At 32.8% G+C, this 20,148-nt stretch overlaps 2 protein-coding genes across 2 annotated transcripts; both read left to right on the top strand.

The window, feature by feature from the left end:
* LOC146941966 (protein ECERIFERUM 2-like) lies at positions 1 to 2,909 on the top strand. Its single transcript, XM_085755892.1, has 2 exons — positions 1 to 506; positions 1,731 to 2,909. The coding sequence occupies exons 1-2, from the start codon at positions 75 to 77 to the stop codon at positions 2,628 to 2,630; spliced, it is 1,332 nt and encodes a 443-aa protein (XP_085612018.1). The 5' UTR covers positions 1 to 74; the 3' UTR covers positions 2,631 to 2,909.
* A 6,088-nt stretch (positions 2,910 to 8,997) lies between these two features.
* ATR1 (P450 reductase 1) lies at positions 8,998 to 16,220 on the top strand. Its single transcript, XM_085755891.1, has 18 exons — positions 8,998 to 9,470; positions 10,849 to 10,908; positions 11,105 to 11,181; positions 11,273 to 11,330; positions 11,428 to 11,514; positions 11,591 to 11,627; positions 12,140 to 12,209; positions 12,325 to 12,519; positions 12,604 to 12,696; positions 13,063 to 13,288; positions 13,457 to 13,540; positions 13,640 to 13,791; positions 13,881 to 13,977; positions 14,141 to 14,290; positions 14,917 to 14,994; positions 15,077 to 15,199; positions 15,278 to 15,391; positions 15,757 to 16,220. Exons 1-18 carry the CDS (start codon positions 9,174 to 9,176, stop codon positions 15,835 to 15,837), a joined length of 2,079 nt encoding a protein of 692 aa, XP_085612017.1. The 5' UTR covers positions 8,998 to 9,173; the 3' UTR covers positions 15,838 to 16,220.
* Positions 16,221 to 20,148: the final 3,928 nt, after the last annotated feature.

The following is a 20,148-nucleotide window of genomic DNA, read 5'->3' on the forward strand; positions in this document are numbered from 1 at the left end:
ACGTCAAAAACCAAACTACCATACTTTCAAATTGCAAAAACAACCTTCTCTCGTCTCTTTCTCTTTATTTGGAAATGGGTTCACTACCTAATTTGGAAACTCCTCCCCAAACTTCAAGAATTTCAACCGTAGTTCCAGCAACCCCTCGTGGTGAAGAAAATAGTGCATATAACCTAAACTACATGGATTTGCTAATGAAACTCCACTATATCCGATCCATATACTTATTCAATTCTAAAGCGGTTCAAAACCTCTCAATATCCGACTTAAAAGCACCAATGTTTCCACTACTTGATTCATACTCACATGTTTCAGGTAGGGTTAGAATATCAGAATCAGGAAGACCGTTTATCAAGTGCAACGACGCGGGGGTGCGAATAGCAGAGTCACACTGCGAGAAAACGCTGCGTGAATGGTTGGATGAAAAAGAGTACTCTGTTGATGAACTTGTATATGATCATGTGCTTGGTCCTGATCTTGCTTTTTCTCCTTTGGTTTTTGTCAAGGTACGTACAATACTATATCATGATCATGATATTAAGGAACATGTCATATACTATGCCTACCTATTTCATGTTTATATATTGGACATAATCATGTTATTGAGAAATTGTGATGTTAATCAATGAACCTTGTGCATACTATTAACCTTGTGACATTATTTAAGCCATCTGTTAGTTTGGTTTGGGGTCAAAGACATTAGTATTTGAAAAAGAAATTGTTAGTTCCCTGCAGTAATTTTTTTTCACTTTTTTTTTTGACAAAAACGTTTAATTTATGTTAGATAAATTAAGTCATTAAAATAATTCATCTATTTCAAAATAAATATTACTAATTTTGTTGGAAGTTCCCTAAAAAAAAACTAATTTTGTTGTGAGTTAAATAAATATTTTAAAATAAATGTCGTTATATATTTTTAATGTGTTTTTTTTTCTCATTCTACTCCTAAGTTAACTTTGACAACACCATTTTTAAATTATAATCGAGAACATCTTACATCATTCGAAGGTTTTGTTCTAATTTAAAAAACGGGATCCCTAATAAAAAGAAACATAAAAAAAACTTATAAATAACATTAGAGAAAAGAATTATATGCTTTCCTCAAAAAGAAAAGAATTATCCTTGCAATTAACAGCTTTAAGCTAATACCAATCTCTTAGTTACCTTGTAAAAAAAAAAAATCGATCGCTTTACTCAATTGGTAGAGGGTTGGGATTTAAACCAAGAAACACATCACTTATTCACCTTAAACGAGTGAATATCTAGCCACTAAACTACTTAACAAAAAAAAAAATCAATCTTTTAATTAAAAAACTCATCCTTGTAACACTAGCTATTTTAAGCTATGTAATAAAAAAATTATTTGAAGCATATTTATCATGGATTTTTGGCAGTTTTTTTTTAATGGAGAGACAGAGTTAACCGGATTTAAAGAAAATGAAAATTCCCTGTTAATTGTGATGCCCTTTGCAATTTGCGCAGCCTCATCGGTGGCCATGATAGTAAGATTTTACTATGAATCTATACATTGATTGATAACCAATATCGAATAAGAATGACATTATAAAATAAATTTTCTTTATTTGTGTGGAAAAACAAAGCATATTTTGAAATGAATGGAGTAATAAATATAAGAGTTTGTTTGATCACGAAAATATGGCCGTTCCAATAAAAAAAATATAACCATTCATTGATTCAAAGCAACTAAATTATGTAAGCTTTTTTTATAGTTCACATTCTTCAAATGTGGAGGACTATCCGTGGGACTGAGCTGGGCTCACATTCTTGGAGATGCATTTTCAGCTTTTAACTTCATCACCAAGTGGAGTCACACACTAGCTGGTCAAGCTCCACCAAAATCTCTTCACATGCCAAATCTCACTAAACCTCAGTTCTTATCAAATTCTATTTCTGATAATCCCATTTCCATTAAAAGGGCAACAACTGTTGAAGAATATTGGCTCGCTGCCACTGATAGTTATGTAGCTACTCACGCTTTTCACATCACTTCCAAACAACTTCATCATTTGGTAACAACATCCATATCAACCAATACCAATATCAATACCAAGACAAAGTATTTTGAAATTATTTCAGCTATGATTTGGAAATGTATAGGACAAATAAGAGGAGATTTTGGACCTAGGGTTGTGACGATATGTACTACAAATATCTCTGATCGCGCTGAAAATGAATTCCCGACAAATGGCTCGGTGTTGAGCAAAATCGAAACAAGTTTACCTCCTGGAGAATCTAATATATCAGAATTAGTGAAGCTAATTTCTGAGAAAAAAATGAATGAGAATCATGCATTGGAAAAAATGATGGAGGAAGGTGAAGGAAAAGATGATTTTATTGTTTATGGAGCAAAGTTAACATTTGTAGATTTGGAAGAAGCTAATTTTTATGGGATTAAGATTAATGGGCAGAAACCGATTTTGGCAAATTGTGATTTTCGAGGTGTGGGTGATCAAGGAGTTGTTTTGGTTCTTCCAGGACCAGAAGATGACAATGGTAATAATGGAAGGATGGTAACAATTTCTTTACCTGGGAAAGAACTTGACCAACTGAAATGTAAACTAGCACAAGAATGGGATATACAATATTGTTCCAGTCTTGGACTTTGTTAAGGGGTCTAATTAACTATGTTCGGTATATCTCCACATGGTGCTATTATATAAGGATTTAGTTATTAATATTGATTGTGTTATAAGGAATGTAAAATGGAATTAGAGTCGTTTAATTAGAAAATTATTGTATGGTATGTATGTTTTTCTTTTTTCAAATAGTTTAGGAAAAACTCTACAAGTGCTCATAAGCTTGGAATTGCATGTTTGAATTGGTGTTCCAACAAGTTAAATACCATTCCACTCTTTACAATTACAATAATGATATATTCTTGTGTACGAGATTGTAAGTGTTATTTTTTGAAGGAAGTGTTATTTTTTCTAAGCTAGTATATTGAGCGTTGTAAGTAACATACTAAATTTAAATGACTAGAATATATGTAATTTTAAATACTTTTGAATATCATTGAAAATCGATATTAAGTATTTGAATAATGCTAAAATGCACGACTCAACTTGTCGTGTAAATCCCACGAATGATAATTGGCATAGTGAAAATTGTGGTCTCTCAAATTTTGATCTAATGTATCACATCTTCATTATATCAATTATCATTCGTGAAGTTTACATGACAAGTTGAGTCGTACATTTTATCATTATTATTCAAATACTTAATGTCGACAAGTTCAGGTGTTGCCACTACCATTGCTGCTGTTGCTGCCGTCAAGAAAGTTCAGTTTTCCGGCAACAAGAAGTGTCGGTTCTAAAATCCCCTACCAAGTCTCTGCGCACTCCTTTGCAGGAAAAAAAAAAAAAAAAAGTCTTTGCACACTGCATAGCGTGGTGCTGCTACTACTAACATCTCAAAACTAGCTACTTTCAACTCTCACTCAATGTATTTAGTGGTGGAGCCAAAAACAAAAATTCGGGTGGACCACTAAAATAAACTATAATATATAAACACAAAATTAAAGTTGTAACGAGCTTTAAGCACGAAGTTGAAGTGGCAGAGTATGACTAAAAAGCTCAAGTGGATAATTTAAAAAATGAATTACATATTTTACTACTAGTATAAATTAAGAAACTTTTTTTATAGTACAATTGTTAATTGATGGAATTTTCAGTTAACGGGACGATGAAAGGGATGTTTGAAACCTCCGCAAATTAAAAGGTTTGTAAACCTCCGCTAACCAGCCATGTATAAGCATGAGAAAAATAACGTATGCCACTTTTGGAACCGACAAAAACTAAAACCGTTGAAAAGTTATTAAAATCTTGCAAAATGGAACAATGACTTTTAATTTTTTCGGGTAGACCATTACTCTACTTTGCGGGGATTTGGATATTTTGAAACCTAAAGTAGCCGCAAAATTGTTTAAAATTTGGCAAAATGGACCCATATGATTGTTAACTTTTAAATTTTTACCGGTGGACAGTGGCCCGTCCCAGCCCATGAAGGGCCCCACCACCGAGTGTATTTATCATGCCATTGACGATGTCGTTGCTTTAATTGTCTTCATGGTTGTCTGTCGTTGTTGTTGCAACACAACTAGCATTGGTAGCTCCTGATATAGTTGTTGTCAGTGTCTTCTTCGTCGACGAGACTGTTGTTGTTGTCATTGTCACTAATTTGTCGTCGTTGTTTCAATTGCAGTCGCCGTTGTTGCGTCACTAATATGCTCACTCTCACGAAGGAAGTTCCATGGTTGCAAGAGAACACCTATAGTTTTATGAATATGCGATATATTAGATCAAAATAATTTGAGAGACCACAAATTTCACTGTGCCAATCATCATTTGTGGGGTTTGCACGACAAGTTGAGTCGTGCTCTTTATGCTCGTGGCTTATGCACCCCTGCAATGTTGGGATACCGGAATTGCGATTCTCCCATTTGTTTAATCTTTTTTATCAGATACACAAATGGTTTTAATATATTTTTTTTAGCGAAAATGGTTATAAATAGTTTTGCTTTTCTTAGAAAAAAATGGTTATGAATAGTTGTTAGGTTAATATTTTTCTTCTTCATCAGAGTTGAATCTAGACAGCGTGTCTCCTAAGAAGTCATTTGGTTAAGAGTTTTCTCTTCAACCTCCATGTACTCAATCCGAGACTTGGGCACAGAGTATTCAATCTGAACCCTTCAGCTCTTTCAATGCTTGATCAAATCAACTGATAATATGCCATAGAAATTAAAATGTTACAGTCCCGTTGAAATATTGCGATTTTTTGTCCACGTCAAAGACCTTTCTACATCTTAATACCTCTATTTAGGTTACAAACTTGCATTAAAAAGCTCAACTGATGAAATATTGTGATTCTCCCTTTTATATTGATGCTTTTTGTGTCACCACTTGCTTTTTTTTTCTGGTAAAATTTCCCATAGCCAAGTTTCTCAACCCTCAATAAAATTGTGTGTAGCCTTTGGATTGGTAGGTTGGATCAGTTTGATAAAAACTTGTAGTGCATACCTAAAGCTAGTTTGTTTGCTTGAATGAGTTTGATAATAGCTATAACTAGTTTGTTTGTATCAGTTTGATAAATGGGTCCTCACAATCTAGTGCCTATTAGAATATGAAGGATGATTAAGTCAAATTGATAATGCTGGTGAGGGGACTACTAAAGTTAATGACCTTCTTTGTTTTTGACACAACAATGACAACCCTTGATGAATTGAACCATAAATAGTTCTAACAAAGGGGAAATGATGCTCAAAGTTGGAAGCTGAAGTGCATGGCTAGTTGTATGTCAATATCAACATAAAGAAATAAGGTGGATGATCTTGACCTTTGAAAGATAATAAAAGAAGAAATGAAATGAATGGACTGATCAATGCTTAGTCACCGCACTTGTGTTCATTTGGTTGGAAGAAATGAGAAACAGTTGAATAAAATAGATAGTGAAATGTCATTTATTTCATAGTTTTATTTTAGGGTTAATTATGTTTCTAGTCCCTATAAAATAGCGACCTTGTAAGTTTAGTCCCTACTTAATTTTAATAGCATTTTTAGTCCCTAATTTTGTTTTTCTGCACTGAGTATTAGTCCCTACTCAATTCAAATTTGTTTAATTTATGCTTAAACTCTTAAATTTTTGAACAATTTTTTGCAGACATGTTTAGAACATTACTAAAAGTTCGTCCGCAAAAAATTATCGCAAAATTTGATTTCTACATCCAGATTTTATTACTTTTTATCTTTAACTTTTGTCGTTTTAAAAAATTCATATTTAATTCATTTCATGTCAGAAAATTCTAAATTTTAGTAAACGAACCTTTCATAGTGTTCTAATCTTGTCTCAAAAAAATCGTTCAAAAATTTAAGAGTTTAAGGATAATTAATCAAACTTTGTTTTAGCAGGGACTAAAATTATAAGTAAATTTTTTTTTATAGGGACTAAAAATGCTATTAAAATTAAGTAGGGACTAAACTTACAAGGTCGCTATTTTATAGGGACTAGAAACATAATTAACCCTTTATTTTATAGCTCTTTTGAAATAAAAAATTATAGGTATACTATAAGATTTTTTTTAAATATATATAAATTTTTATGAAATGGTTCACATCTCAAATTAAAGGCTGAAATATCTAACTTTTACGTATACTATAATAAAACCCCCTTTTTTTTTAAATGAAGACTAGTTTATTTTTTGACACCTTGTTAAAAAAGAAATAGAAATTGTATATATGATATGTTGGTGATGCAATTGAAAGAAAGAAAGAAACAGATAAAAAAACAGGATACATAATGAATGTGTAAAAAATAAAATGTGTTCGAATATCATTGTTGATTCTAAAACTACTTTGATTTCAATTTTCATAGTGATTCGTTTGAATATCATCCTTAATGTTGAGGGATTAAGCAAATTGAGATGCTACATACAAAACCATAGCTTCAGTAGTGGTCGTTGAATTGATCCAAAACTCGATTAATAGCAACAAACCTAACATTTGAAATTCTTCTGGATGAATTCGCTATGTTTGTCCATCGGGACATATAGCACTACTGAAAGTTATCGGAAAATGCTTCCTATCGCGATAGGATTTAAAGCGAATTTATCTCGAACAGTACAATTCCCACATGCATGTTATTGTAGCAGAATCCTCTTTTAAATCCAACCATCCGTTTATTCCGCCAAAGAACAATCTAACGGTTGACATTCTTCTGGATGAATTCGCTATGTTGTCAATCGGGACATATAGCACTACTGAAAATTATCGGAAAATGCTTCCTATCGCGACAGGATTTAAAGCGAATTTATCCCGAACAGTACAATTCCCACATGCATGTTACTGTAGCAGAATCCTCTTTTAAATCCAACCATCCGTTTATTCCGCCAAAGAACAATCTAACGTTTGAAATTATTCTGGATGAATTCGCTATGTTGTCCATCGGGACATATAGCACCACTGAAAGTTATCACTCTCATCAAACACCACATTGCTTAAACCCCACTTACCATAATTTGGAAAGTGAACTTCCTAAATGTGAGTGAAAGTCTATTTTGATTCCAAAGAAATTGAAGATACCCATTTTTTTTGGAAAGAAAGAGACACAATCTAATCACTCAAGAAATAAAAATCATTTTTAGCTCCACAAAAAAAATTTGGATTCTCAAATAAACGAATTGGCAAGTACATAGCCTGACTCCACTTCAAGAATAAAGCTCAGTTTTTTTTTGTTTTGACAAAACCAAAATCAACACATTTCATTAATAATAATTGTCTCAATATAAGATGACGTATGACCATGAATTTGAGAACTAACATAAGATAATGATGCTCTAGCTAACAAATGAGCAACATTATTTAACTGTCGTCAAATGAAACTTATAGTTTTGATAAATTCTCGGTGAAGCTTTGCAAATCTCTAGAATAACGCCGAACATGGAGTTGGTGTTGAGTCTCCTAGCGATGCCGTCAACCACTCACTTGGAATCAAGTTCGATAGACACGTTAGACAAACCCAAACTACCAAGCCACTTTATCGTGTCCTTTAATCCTATTGCTTCCGCCTCGTGAGGTTGTGGTAATCCTTGAAACCAAGTTGTCCTAGCTTTTATATATTCTCACACTCGTTTCTCTCTAACGTGGAGTACCTTGAGTTTGAAGAACTTTTGATAAGTGATTTGTGACCTATTTCTTTCTATGAAAATTTACTATGTACACACAAGAAAAAATAACTAACAACCAACGACTAGAAACTAAATCCTTTTGACAGCTTTGGCTAGCTTTCCACATGTCCTGAACCTTTGGTCTTGCCTTTTCAGAGAACTTCCTTTTGGTCGAAATCCAGGCTATTGTTGAACTCAATGTGTTGAAATCTTTATGCCTCATCTTGTACTTAGAAAATTCTATGGCTTTGACAACCATACTGCCCCCTCGAAATGCATGTTAGAAAAATACAGACTAACAATATGATAACGTGTGAATGTTGTAAACTCTAAGATATTCAATTTTAAATGTTGACCCAAAAAAAAAATTCAATGTTACTCCCTCCGTTTCAAAATGAGTGTCGCTTTAGCCAATTGCACACAGATTAAGGAATGAAATAAAGTAGTCAAATGTCATAGCAATTTTACTAAATTATCCTAATCAACTATTGATTTGTTTTTCATTAAAGAAAAAAAATAATATTTTGAAAGTAGTGTAACATAGTATTAATTAAATGGTACAATTGAAAAGAAAAAATTATTATTGCATTGAAAACCGAAAGTGACATTCATTTTGAAACAATTTTTTTTGGCTAAAGCGACACTCATTTTAAAACGGAGGGAGTAAATATTATTAGTATGAAAAAAAAATGTTAAATGATCAATTTTTATGAACACTCCATTTTTAATTGAGTTTTTCTATTTGAAACCACAAAACTTTTTTTGTTGCTTTTTTTTTTTTAGGTTTATAAACGAAACAACAGACACCATAGAAAACTCATACTCACAAGTCACAACTATGAAATCGTAATTTTTGTTTTTTTGAAAGAATGAAATCGTAAATTTTAAATTCAAGTAAAATTGTTCAATTAACTACATAAACAACGTGGGTTGAATTAAGTCTCACTATGGACATGGTTATTCATATTTAAAATCAAAGGTAGTCCTAAGATGAAGTCTTTAATATCAACCATCGAAGGATTATTTCAGGAAAAAAACCATCAAAGGATTATTGGTAAATTTCTTTTATTTTTTATTTTTGAGAGAAGTAAAAAAATAATTAATTAACAAAATTCTCTACTTTTCGTAAAAGAAAAAAAGAGTTATTTTTTTACTGAAAGGTGAGATAAAGATAACGCAAAGCATTGAAATTTTTGTCCTAAAAAAAGCAGAGAACTTTTATTTTGTTTGACTGTAACATTGAAAAGTTACAAGAAAACTCCCATTTTTATATTAGTAAAAAAAAAGAAAAATAAAACTCGCTTTTTGTGGTAGATGTCAACGCCGCGAGAGTTCGTCTGGTTCGATTTGTCGAAATTTGCATACACGACATTCATTTGACACCATTCACAAATCTCTCTCTCCACCTTTATTCTTCTTCTTCTTCTTCCAGGTTCAGAGAGAGAGAGAGAGAACAAATCTTGAACTGATTTTGACTCAATTGTTGACTCCATCCATGATTTCTTCCAATTCCGATTTAGTCCGTACAATCGAATCCGTACTCGGAGTTTCCCTCGGCGACTCCGTTTCCGATTCGATTGTTCTCATCATCACTACCTCCGCCGCCGTCATAATTGGACTTCTCGTCTTTCTCTGGAAGAAATCTTCGGATCGGAGCAAAGAGTTGAAACCGGTTATAGTTCCTAAGTCCTTGGTGAAAGAAGAAGACGATGATGCTGATATTGCTGATGGAAAAACCAAAGTTACCGTTTTCTTTGGTACTCAAACTGGTACTGCTGAAGGATTCGCTAAGGTATAAGATTCAATCCAATGCGTTAGATCCTTTTTTTTCTTTGTTGTTGTTGAATTGAATCTATTATTCTAGAATGAATAAAGGATATTATTATTATTATTATTATTATTCCTGTTGTCGTCTATGTAGAAGCTCACATAGCTCAATTTATTGGTCTTTATTTTGTTTCTTGCGGAAAAAATTATACTATTCATTTACGTGTGTTTGTTTACCAAATGATTACTTTTCCTGCTATGAAATTAATTGAACTAGCTTATGGAATAAGAGGTGTAAAATTGGTTATGAAAGTTTGGTTGCTCTCGAGTAGAATTGATTTTGTTCTGACCTAGAAATTGTAGCTTTTGATTCTAGAATTGATTCTTTCACTCAAATTTATTTTTCAACTCATTTATCGAAACATAAATCACTTTAGCATCAACTCACTTTTAGCCAGAATCATTTCACTCAAAATCAATTTTTCGTCACTGCTGAACTAAACACAGTTGTACACTTAACACGCCTTTCGCTGCCTTTAGCTTCAATTAGTGCATGTTTGGAATCATGGTGAATTTGGTGGAATCACAGGGTGCCACTGTGGTTTTGGCTAAAACTACACTTCAGAGTTTCAACAAAGTTAATATCATGATAGCACTGTGGTTTTGTCACACTCACCGTGATTCTGAACATGTACTAAATTATTTTCAAATTGCCACCGACAACACCAACTCAAAAGCAGAGAATACGTCATAAAAACAAAATTGATTTCGTAAATATCATATAAATGTTAAGTAATATTGTGAACGTCGTTATTTTTTTTTTCCTTCAAAATCAAAATTGCCATATCCAAACTTTCTTTTGAAATCCTCCGCTGTTTTCTTCGAAGATCATTTCATACTTGAGGAATGTCTTTCTTATTGCTAAATGTTATACTAGATGGTAAAATAGTCAAAATCTTGAAGAGTGTCTGTCATTCGGTTACTTAGCAGTTAGTAGTTTAGGGTTTGGTAATTGAAAGTTCTGGTTTTCTATTTTTACAGTGAATGTAATGTTTAGTAGTTAGTTAATCAATACAGGAAACTAGTTAAAAATAGTCATATACTAGTAATCTATTTTTTTCTTTCTGATTTGATTGCTTTTTGAATGAAAAAAAAACCCATGTTTTGTGCCTATTGCTTGGCCATAAAATACGATTTCGTACTTGGCTAATTCTAAACATCATATTTTAGCTAGAAATGATTTTAGCTTATGGAAATGTACCTACAAAGATGAAATTAGTTTCCCTTTTTCCAGTGTGGTTGAAATGTTCAACCCAGGGTACCAACCACATTCTCCCCACAGGGCAATACAATTCATCTTCAAATCTATGGGCCGTATAATTACTTTTTTATTTTTAATACAGGCATTGGCAGAGGAGATCAAGGCAAGATATGAAAAAGCATTTGTCAAAGTTGTTGATATGGTACGTTATATTAAAGTAATGAAATTTCCACAATCCTTCCCTTGTGGCTGTAAATTAGTGAGCCATATTTTTTTCAATGTTCGATTTCTCTCTAGGGGAGTTCTGGAAGGCATGTGATATTATTTTTCAGGATCTTCAATTTTTAAATTATTTCTTTGGCTGAAGTACTGATATATGTATTTTGAATCTGAACTAGGATGACTATGCAGTGGATGATGATCAATATGAAGAGAAGCTGAAGAAAGAAACTCTTGCATTTTTCATGCTGGCAACGTAAGATTTCTGTACATAAAAAAGATTAAAATGCATTTATTAATTATTTGAAATGTATGATAATATGGTGCATTTGAACTTGACACGGCAGTTATGGAGATGGAGAGCCAACTGACAATGCCGCAAGATTCTATAAATGGTTTACTGAGGTTTGTTGTTACATTACACCACTTTTAAGTAAATTGTATGTTTTAGGATTGTATATGGCTTAAAGTGATTCTAAGTTTTGGAGGGCCTTAATTGTAGGGTAAAGACGAGAGGGGAACCTGGCTTCAACAGCTCACATACGGTGTTTTTGGCCTAGGTAACAGGCAATATGAACATTTTAATAAGGTAAAATACAGTGTTTTCATATTATAAAAGGAACAGAGTTTCATCATCTGATTCTGATGTTGTTGTTTTGAAACAGATAGGTAAAGTTGTTGATGACGATCTCAGTGAACAAGGTATTTTATTTCATAATCTGTATTTTCAAAAGTATTAAATTGGATTGGTAAAAAAAAGTGTTAAATTGGATTTCTGCCCCATTTTTATTGATTAAAACTGGAGCATGATACATCTTGTCATTTTTTCCATTTGTACTTTAGATTCCTGTTTAAGTTCACATGCCTCTTCGCAAAAATGTTCACATACATGTGTTAATATTGTTGTAAGTGGGGAAGGAGGCATTGTTGACATTTGTAGTAGAACTGTTTTACAAGAAGGGAACACTACCCTTGGCAGTGCTATATACCCTGATTATTTGATTCTTCCTCCGCAATTCTTTCTTTTTCTTTCTCTCAACTCCGGAGAGCACAACAAAACACCATAGTGCTTTGAAGTTAGATGCATAGCTAGTAAAAGCAGCACATATCTAATCTAAATAGCAAAACATATATAAAAAACTTAAGAATGGTGTTAAAGTAGTCACTGGCTTTGCATAGGTATCTTCTTACATGTATTGTTGTGTTTCCTGCAGGGGCAAAGCGTCTTGTTCCACTTGGACTGGGTGATGATGATCAATCCATTGAGGATGATTTTAATGCCTGGTAAGTATGCAATTTCTTTGAAGTGTAGTATGCAATTGCTGTACATAACAATTACACGAAATGTATTGCTGCATTTATGCATTTTAAATGTTATGAATTGGCTTTTGCTATGCAGGAAAGAATCTCTGTGGCCTGAGTTGGATCAGTTGCTCCGAGATGAGGATGATGTAAATACTGTGTCTACTCCTTATACAGCTGCTATTTCTGAATATCGAGTTGTGTTTCACGACCCCACTGTCACGCCGTCCTACGAGAATCACTTTAACGTGGCAAATGGGGGTGCTGTATTTGATATTCATCATCCTTGCAGGTGTTTGGAGTTATGCATGCCGATTTTATAACCATTCTCTTACTAAACAAGGCTAAAACAAACCTGTTGTTTCTTTTCTTGAAGGGCGAATGTCGCTGTTAGAAGGGAGCTTCATAAACCTCAGTCTGACCGTTCTTGTATACATTTGGAGTTTGATGTATCAGGGACTGGCGTAACGTAAGTTGGATTGTGTTTGTTGACAAATAGCCATATCATCTTTTTGTGGTAAACTGTGAAAATAATAACAATTCCAATGGTCAATTATTATTATTTTCTTTTACTTCAAATACATTTGTTAATTTTTTTACTGGATATCGTACAATTATTGAATCGATAAATAAGTCCTGGTAGGATACATTGTAGAATGAAATTTTTCTGTAAGGATTTTTTTCCGTCATTCTTGAAGAATAATTATTGTTAGCTTTTAAGATAAAAAAGAAACGAAAATGTTCATCAGTTTTCCAATTTCCCCTCTTCCCCATTTTACAATTTTCAAGAACTGACTGGAAAAGCTGTTGATGGCTTTTGTCTTATCTTTCCCAGATACGAAACTGGAGACCATGTGGGTGTTTATGCTGATAACTGTGATGAAACTGTTAAAGAAGCTGGGAAGTTGTTGGGTCAAGATTTAGATTTGCTGTTTTCTCTTCACACTGATAATGAGGATGGCACTTCCATAGGTGGTTCTCTTCTACCTCCTTTCCCTGGTCCTTGCACAGTTCGCACTGCATTAGCACGTTATGCAGATCTCTTGAACCCCCCACGAAAGGTTTTACATGATCTTTATTTCACGTGTTTGCCATTTGTTTTCCTTTCTTATTAAATACATAAAAATACATAATTGGTTTTACTGATTATATTCGTATATCCCAATAGAATTTGTCCTTGTTTTATATTTAAAATATGAAGAATTAGTTTAGATATTCTTGTTTTTCAGGCTGCTTTAATTGCATTAGCTGCTCATGCTTCTGAGCCCAGTGAAGCTGAAAGATTGAAGTTTCTCTCATCTCCTCAGGGAAAGGTAAAAGAAATTGCTATAGCACTGTCCCTATCTTGTTTTCAAGTTTGGAATTTTCTTTTCCCCCTACTTTTAATGACATTTTCAAATTTTGTCTTCCAGGATGATTACTCCAAATGGGTTGTTGGAAGCCATAGAAGTCTTCTTGAGGTGATGGCTGATTTTCCATCAGCAAAACCACCCCTCGGTGTGTTTTTTGCTGCCATAGCCCCTCGTTTACAGCCTCGTTATTATTCTATTTCATCATCTCCTAGGTGGTTATCTTATCTTATCCTATCAAATTATGTTACTGAAGCTTTATAAGATAACTGAATGAGAAATAATGCATTTTTTAATTGTCCAGGTTTGCCCCACAAAGGGTACACGTAACTTGTGCCCTGGTAGAAGGTCCAACTCCAACTGGCAGAATTCACAAAGGAGTATGTTCAACCTGGATGAAGGTAACCCCATTTGCAATTGGTACACTTTCATGCAATCATATGCTCCCTGTTTCTGCATGCTCGACCCTTTGTTGTCATGTTTAAGATCCCTTCCTTCCCCTTGGGTGCAGTACCCAAACATGCTATGCTGTATCTGACTTAAATCGCTCTCATGACTGATCAGAATGCTATTCCCTCAGAGGAAAGCCGTGACTGTAGCTGGGCTCCCATTTTTATCAGGCCATCAAATTTCAAGCTACCTGCCGATCCTTCAATTCCTATTATTATGGTTGGACCTGGTACTGGTTTAGCACCTTTTAGGGGATTTTTACAGGTATGTCAGTATTTTAGGGATATATGTAATTTTATGATTTTGATAAAACCAGACTCTTGGATGGTGACAATATGCAGCAGGGATGCGGGTTGAATTGAAAATGAATGATGGGAAACCATATTAGAATCAAAACTGCGAACCAAAATGAAGAGTACCTAATTTTGATTTTACATGATTAGGAAACTCTATATCACTATACTTTATAGTGTGTTTGCACTTTGCTGTATTGTTAAATGAACAGAAGCTACATATAATTGTAATAAAAGAACTTATTTTAATTTTTGAATATACATGGATAAAAGTCGCTTAAGCCGAAAATCTGTTGTTAATGAGTAGCAATAAATCGGTGCTTTCTCCTATGAAGCAAAATTGGATGCAGACCTTTTTTCATCCATACTGTCCTGTTTTAACTGTTCTTTTAGGCTTTGTTTGGATGACAATTGGCTTTGTAGTTTACAATTTTAATTGCAAGTATTTTAAAATATAATATAGTTATAATTATTATCATACAAGAAATAAAAACATAATTTTTATCAATTCATTCTCTGAATAACAATTCCGGTGAAACCAAATTGTTACCAAAATCTACTTGTTCTTAATTCTTGTTTGATATTTGATTTACCCAGGAGAGATTTGCTCTCAAAGAGGACGGTGTTCAACTTGGTCCTGCATTACTATTCTTCGGGTGCAGGAACCGTCAAATGGTAAATTAATTATGCAATGCACTTCCAGTCCAAATGGATTTCCTGAGCAATGTGTGATTTTTCAATTTTGCTATTTGTATAGGATTTTATATATGAGGATGAGCTGAATAATTTTGTGGAACAAGGTTCTCTGTCAGAGTTGATAGTTGCATTCTCTAGAGAGGGGCCTGAAAAGGAGTATGTTCAACACAAAATGATGGATAAAGTAAGTGAGGGTAGTGGGCTATTGAGGAACAAATTTCACTGAATTAATTATTTACTGCCTCAAATTTCTTATGTGCAGGCAGCATACTTCTGGAGTCTCATTTCTCAGGGAGGTTATCTTTATGTATGTGGTGATGCCAAGGGCATGGCCAGAGATGTTCATCGAACTCTTCACACCATTGTCCAGCAGCAGGTGCTGATTGTCTTTCATCATCCCTCCCTATTGGAGGCTCAACTTCTATTGTTCCTTAACATACACATAAAAGAATTTTTTATATATTCTGCTTAAGCCTCTTCACCTAGATTAAATGCTTAATAATATTGCAAGTGATGAGTATAATATTAAGTGATGACTAAAATATTACATTTATATGGTTATGGAAGTTGTCAATGGTTTATAAGTTAGTTATTGGAACACAAATACAGAAGTTGCTCTTTATGTGGTGAAAAATTCAGTACTAAATTGTTTATTTGGATCAACTCAACTTGAATTTTTGATTGTAATGGGATATGCACTCCGTACCTAACTAGATGAAACTACATCTGTTTGAATTTCAGGAAAATGCGGACTCTTCAAAGGCGGAGGCTACGGTGAAAAAACTCCAGATGGATGGACGCTACCTTAGGGATGTCTGGTGATTTTCCCGGTCGTTCATCTTTCTGGATTATGGCATCCTTGCTATTAGATATGTTATTTACAAGATGGCTTAAAGATGTTTTTTTGTGAGATTAAGTACTGCTTCTAGGGAATTTTGGGACACACAAGGGGGAGGCAGAACAGGTTTCCTCGAGAAGAAACTATTTTACAGGCATTTGCCTTTTTCTTTTCTATTATCTTATTATTATGATAGGTTAGTTCCTTTTGGACTAGGATTATTTTTAGGGGATTGTATGATGGACAGTCTCAAGGTCAATCAACAGTACATGCAGATTACAGTGGTTTGTAATTTATAATAATAGTGTAGGAATTGGTTACCAACTTACCAATAATCTTTTCATCAATGAAACTCGGGTATTTTTTTAAATAATATGGGTCATGTCATGGATGTTCAACACTAATCTTCCTGTGTTCGACACTCCCGGGTTTCAGTAAAATAGTCCGAGCGTGGTGCATCAGTGTTGATATTACGGTTATGCATGATGTCGAAATTGAGTATTATGTCGAAATTGAATATAGAACTCACATTGCTGTCTTGATCTTGAGCTATTAAGTAAGGCATCTTAATTTTTAATGAGCTATTAAGAAAGACGTCTTAATTTTTAAAGGAATTGAGTGAGAATTTAAAACTAAAGATTTTTTCAATTGCTTTGAACAATGCTTGATTTACAACTACAATACAAATGCAATAAAAATTGGATCGGCCCTACAAATTTCATTAGCTCTATAAAATAAAAAATAAAGAGAACTATTGAAAAATAACACTTTTTACACCTTTAAAAGTTTGACTAGATAATTTGTGCGATATATTTTTACTATGTGTTTCCTTAATTAGTGCCAGCACAAAAGACAAGGTTTACGGGTAGCACTTTGGTGCCATTAATGGCACCGTGTCATTAAATCTGGGCCATTAATGGCACTAAGATAGATGTGTTGTGTGGTCCAGATACAATGACAATGTGTTTGTGTGACCCAGATTTAATGGTTCGGTGCCTTTAATGGCACCAAAGTGCTACCCCATTTTTCTAATCTAAAATAAATACTCCCTCCGGTCACTATTATAAGCAAAAATTGACTTTTTAGGTTCATTCAATAAATGATGTATGTGGTCTATATATAGACCACATACATCATTTATTGAATGAATTTAAAAAGTGAATTTTTGCTTATAATAGTGACCGGAGGGAGTATAGAGTACTACAAGTAGTCAGAAGAGTGGTTAGGTCAAATTGATGATGTCACTGAGGGGACAATTAAAGTTGATGACAATATATTTCTTTTTTGGCATAACAAAGGTAATCCTTTGAATAAAAAGATTTTGGTTCTATATGGAATGGAACCCATTGTACTTTTTGTGTGGAATCCTATACATTTTCTTTTTATGTACGTTGTTTGCACAAGAAAATATTGTTGTTATTCTTTTGAGTAATGATATATGTACATCCATTTGAAGACAACTTTGTTGACAACCTTGTTTTTCTCTCTTTTTATTGGTCAAAAACAATGGAGAGAGAAAAAGAACATAATGTGAATATGAGAGAGAAAGTTGTACAAAAGTTGTCATAAAATGGTTGTACAAATATAATTTCTCTTCTTTTATTTGAATGTATTTGGCTCTGGTGGCACCTTGAGGATCGTTTTTCATCTTTATTTGTATGTATTTTCCGTGTGATGCATGACCTCTAATTTTTTATGATCACGCGGAAAAATGGATTTACATCTTTCCTTTTTGAAATGATTAATGTTAGTATAAAATACTAGTTTATTTACCCGGCATTGCCCGAGTTAGACATATAATTAAGGATTAGTGAAATTCGTTATGTATGGTATCCGAATTTTTTGTTACAAAATTACTTTCATCTTTTGATACTTATTGCCCCCCCCCCCCCCCCCCCCCCCTCACATAAAAAACATAATCTTAATATCTTTTAATTTGAAATTGTTTTTAGATTTTTTTTTTTATAGATCTTGGTTTTAAAAAAACAATAACAAAGAGAAATAATACTCTTAAAAATGATCTTTTTTAAAAGATATAACGAACAACCCCATAGACCATGTTTGTAACAAATTTAAATAAAAATGATTTTGACATTCAATAATTTAGAGATTTATTTTTACTATTAATTAACATTAAAAAATAATCAGAGCATGTTTGACATTCAAAAACAAAGAAGGAAGAGATAAGGGTGCGTTTGATGGTCAGGATAGGGAGATAGGATATGATACATTAATCATATCCTGCTTAAATCTCATATCCTTACTTTCCTTTGTAATTTCTATCCTGGGTATAGGCTGGGTTAGAAGATCTTTCCTTATTTATTATCTTGATATTCTGCCATTTTTAAAATATTGTCATTTTTAAAATAATGATAGCATGTATTTTCTATTATAATTAATAACATGCCATTTTTACAATATTTAATTAATTATGAGAGCAATTTTTTAATTTAATTATAATGATATCCTGTTTGTTAGCTAAAATTTTAGGGTTGAGGATTAGTATTTAATGATGCAAATTTAGAGCCAAAAATTTAGGATTGAGTTGTTGCAAACCTAATAAGGGATTATTGGAGGGAAAACAATTAGGTTAAGTTGCTGCAGACTTAACAAAATTAATAAATAAGGATATAACGAACAACCCCATAGACCATGTTTGTAACAAATTTAAATAAAAATGATTTTGACATTCAATAATTTAGAGATTTATTTTTACTATTAATTAACATTAAAAAATAATCAGAGCATGTTTGACATTCAAAAACAAAGAAGGAAGAGATAAGGGTGCGTTTGATGGTCAGGATAGGGAGATAGGATATGATACATTAATCATATCCTGCTTAAATCTCATATCCTTACTTTCCTTTGTAATTTCTATCCTGGGTATAGGCTGGGTTAGAAGATCTTTCCTTATTTATTATCTTGATATTCTGCCGTTTTTAAAATATTGTCATTTTTAAAATAATGATAGCATGTATTTTCTATTATAATTAATAACATGCCATTTTTACAATATTTAATTAATTATGAGAGCAATTTTTTAATTTAATTATAATGATATCCTGTTTGTTAGCTAAAATTTTAGGGTTGAGGATTAGTATTTAATGATGCAAATTTAGAGCCAAAAATTTAGGATTGAGTTGTTGCAAACCTAATAAGGGATTATTGGAGGGAAAACAATTAGGTTAAGTTGCTGCAGACTTAACAAAATTAATAAATAAGGATATAACGAACAACCCCATAGACCATGTTTGTAACAAATTTAAATAAAAATGATTTTGACATTCAATAATTTAGAGATTTATTTTTACTATTAATTAACATTAAAAAATAATCAGAGCATGTTTGACATTCAAAAACAAAGAAGGAAGAGATAAGGGTGCGTTTGATGGTCAGGATAGGGAGATAGGATATGATACATTAATCATATCCTGCTTAAATCTCATATCCTTACTTTCCTTTGTAATTTCTATCCTGGGTATAGGCTGGGTTAGAAGATCTTTCCTTATTTATTATCTTGATATTCTGCCGTTTTTAAAATATTGTCATTTTTAAAATAATGATAGCATGTATTTTCTATTATAATTAATAACATGCCATTTTTACAATATTTAATTAATTATGAGAGCAATTTTTTAATTTAATTATAATGATATCCTGTTTGTTAGCTAAAATTTTAGGGTTGAGGATTAGTATTTAATGATGCAAATTTAGAGCCAAAAATTTAGGATTGAGTTGTTGCAAACCTAATAAGGGATTATTGGAGGGAAAACAATTAGGTTAAGTTGCTGCAGACTTAACAAAATTAATAAATAAGGATTAATAAGAATTTTCAATCTTTTTATAGAAAGGAGGAATTTTCAATCCTTGGTATTTAGGGATGGCAATTGGACCCAGGTCCAATGGGCACCCGCAAAAAATACCCGCAATGGGTAGGGTAAAACCCCGCTTTTATGGGTATGGGCTTGGGTCCGGGTAATTACCCGCAAATTTAGATGGGTATGGATGCGGGTAAAGGCACCATACTACCCAGCCCCGCAACCCGCATATACATATTTATATAATATAATAAATATTTTATTTATTTTTGGTGTACAATTATTTAATTTATTTAGCTATTTAAGGATAAACCTAAACCTAAAAACTAATATGGTAATCGTTTCATCCTTACCTTCATAAGCTCACGAGCTACAAATTTATGATTTAAAGCAATTTGATGTTTATTTTAAGGAAAATGTTAACCAATGCCCCAGGGGCACTAGTTAAGGAATTATAAAAGGAAATATTGTATTGGA

Source organism: Medicago sativa, chromosome 3 (assembly GCF_051527215.1).
Source record: "Medicago sativa cultivar Bolivia chromosome 3, Bolivia_mono, whole genome shotgun sequence".
Lineage (NCBI taxonomy): Eukaryota > Viridiplantae > Streptophyta > Magnoliopsida > Fabales > Fabaceae > Medicago > Medicago sativa.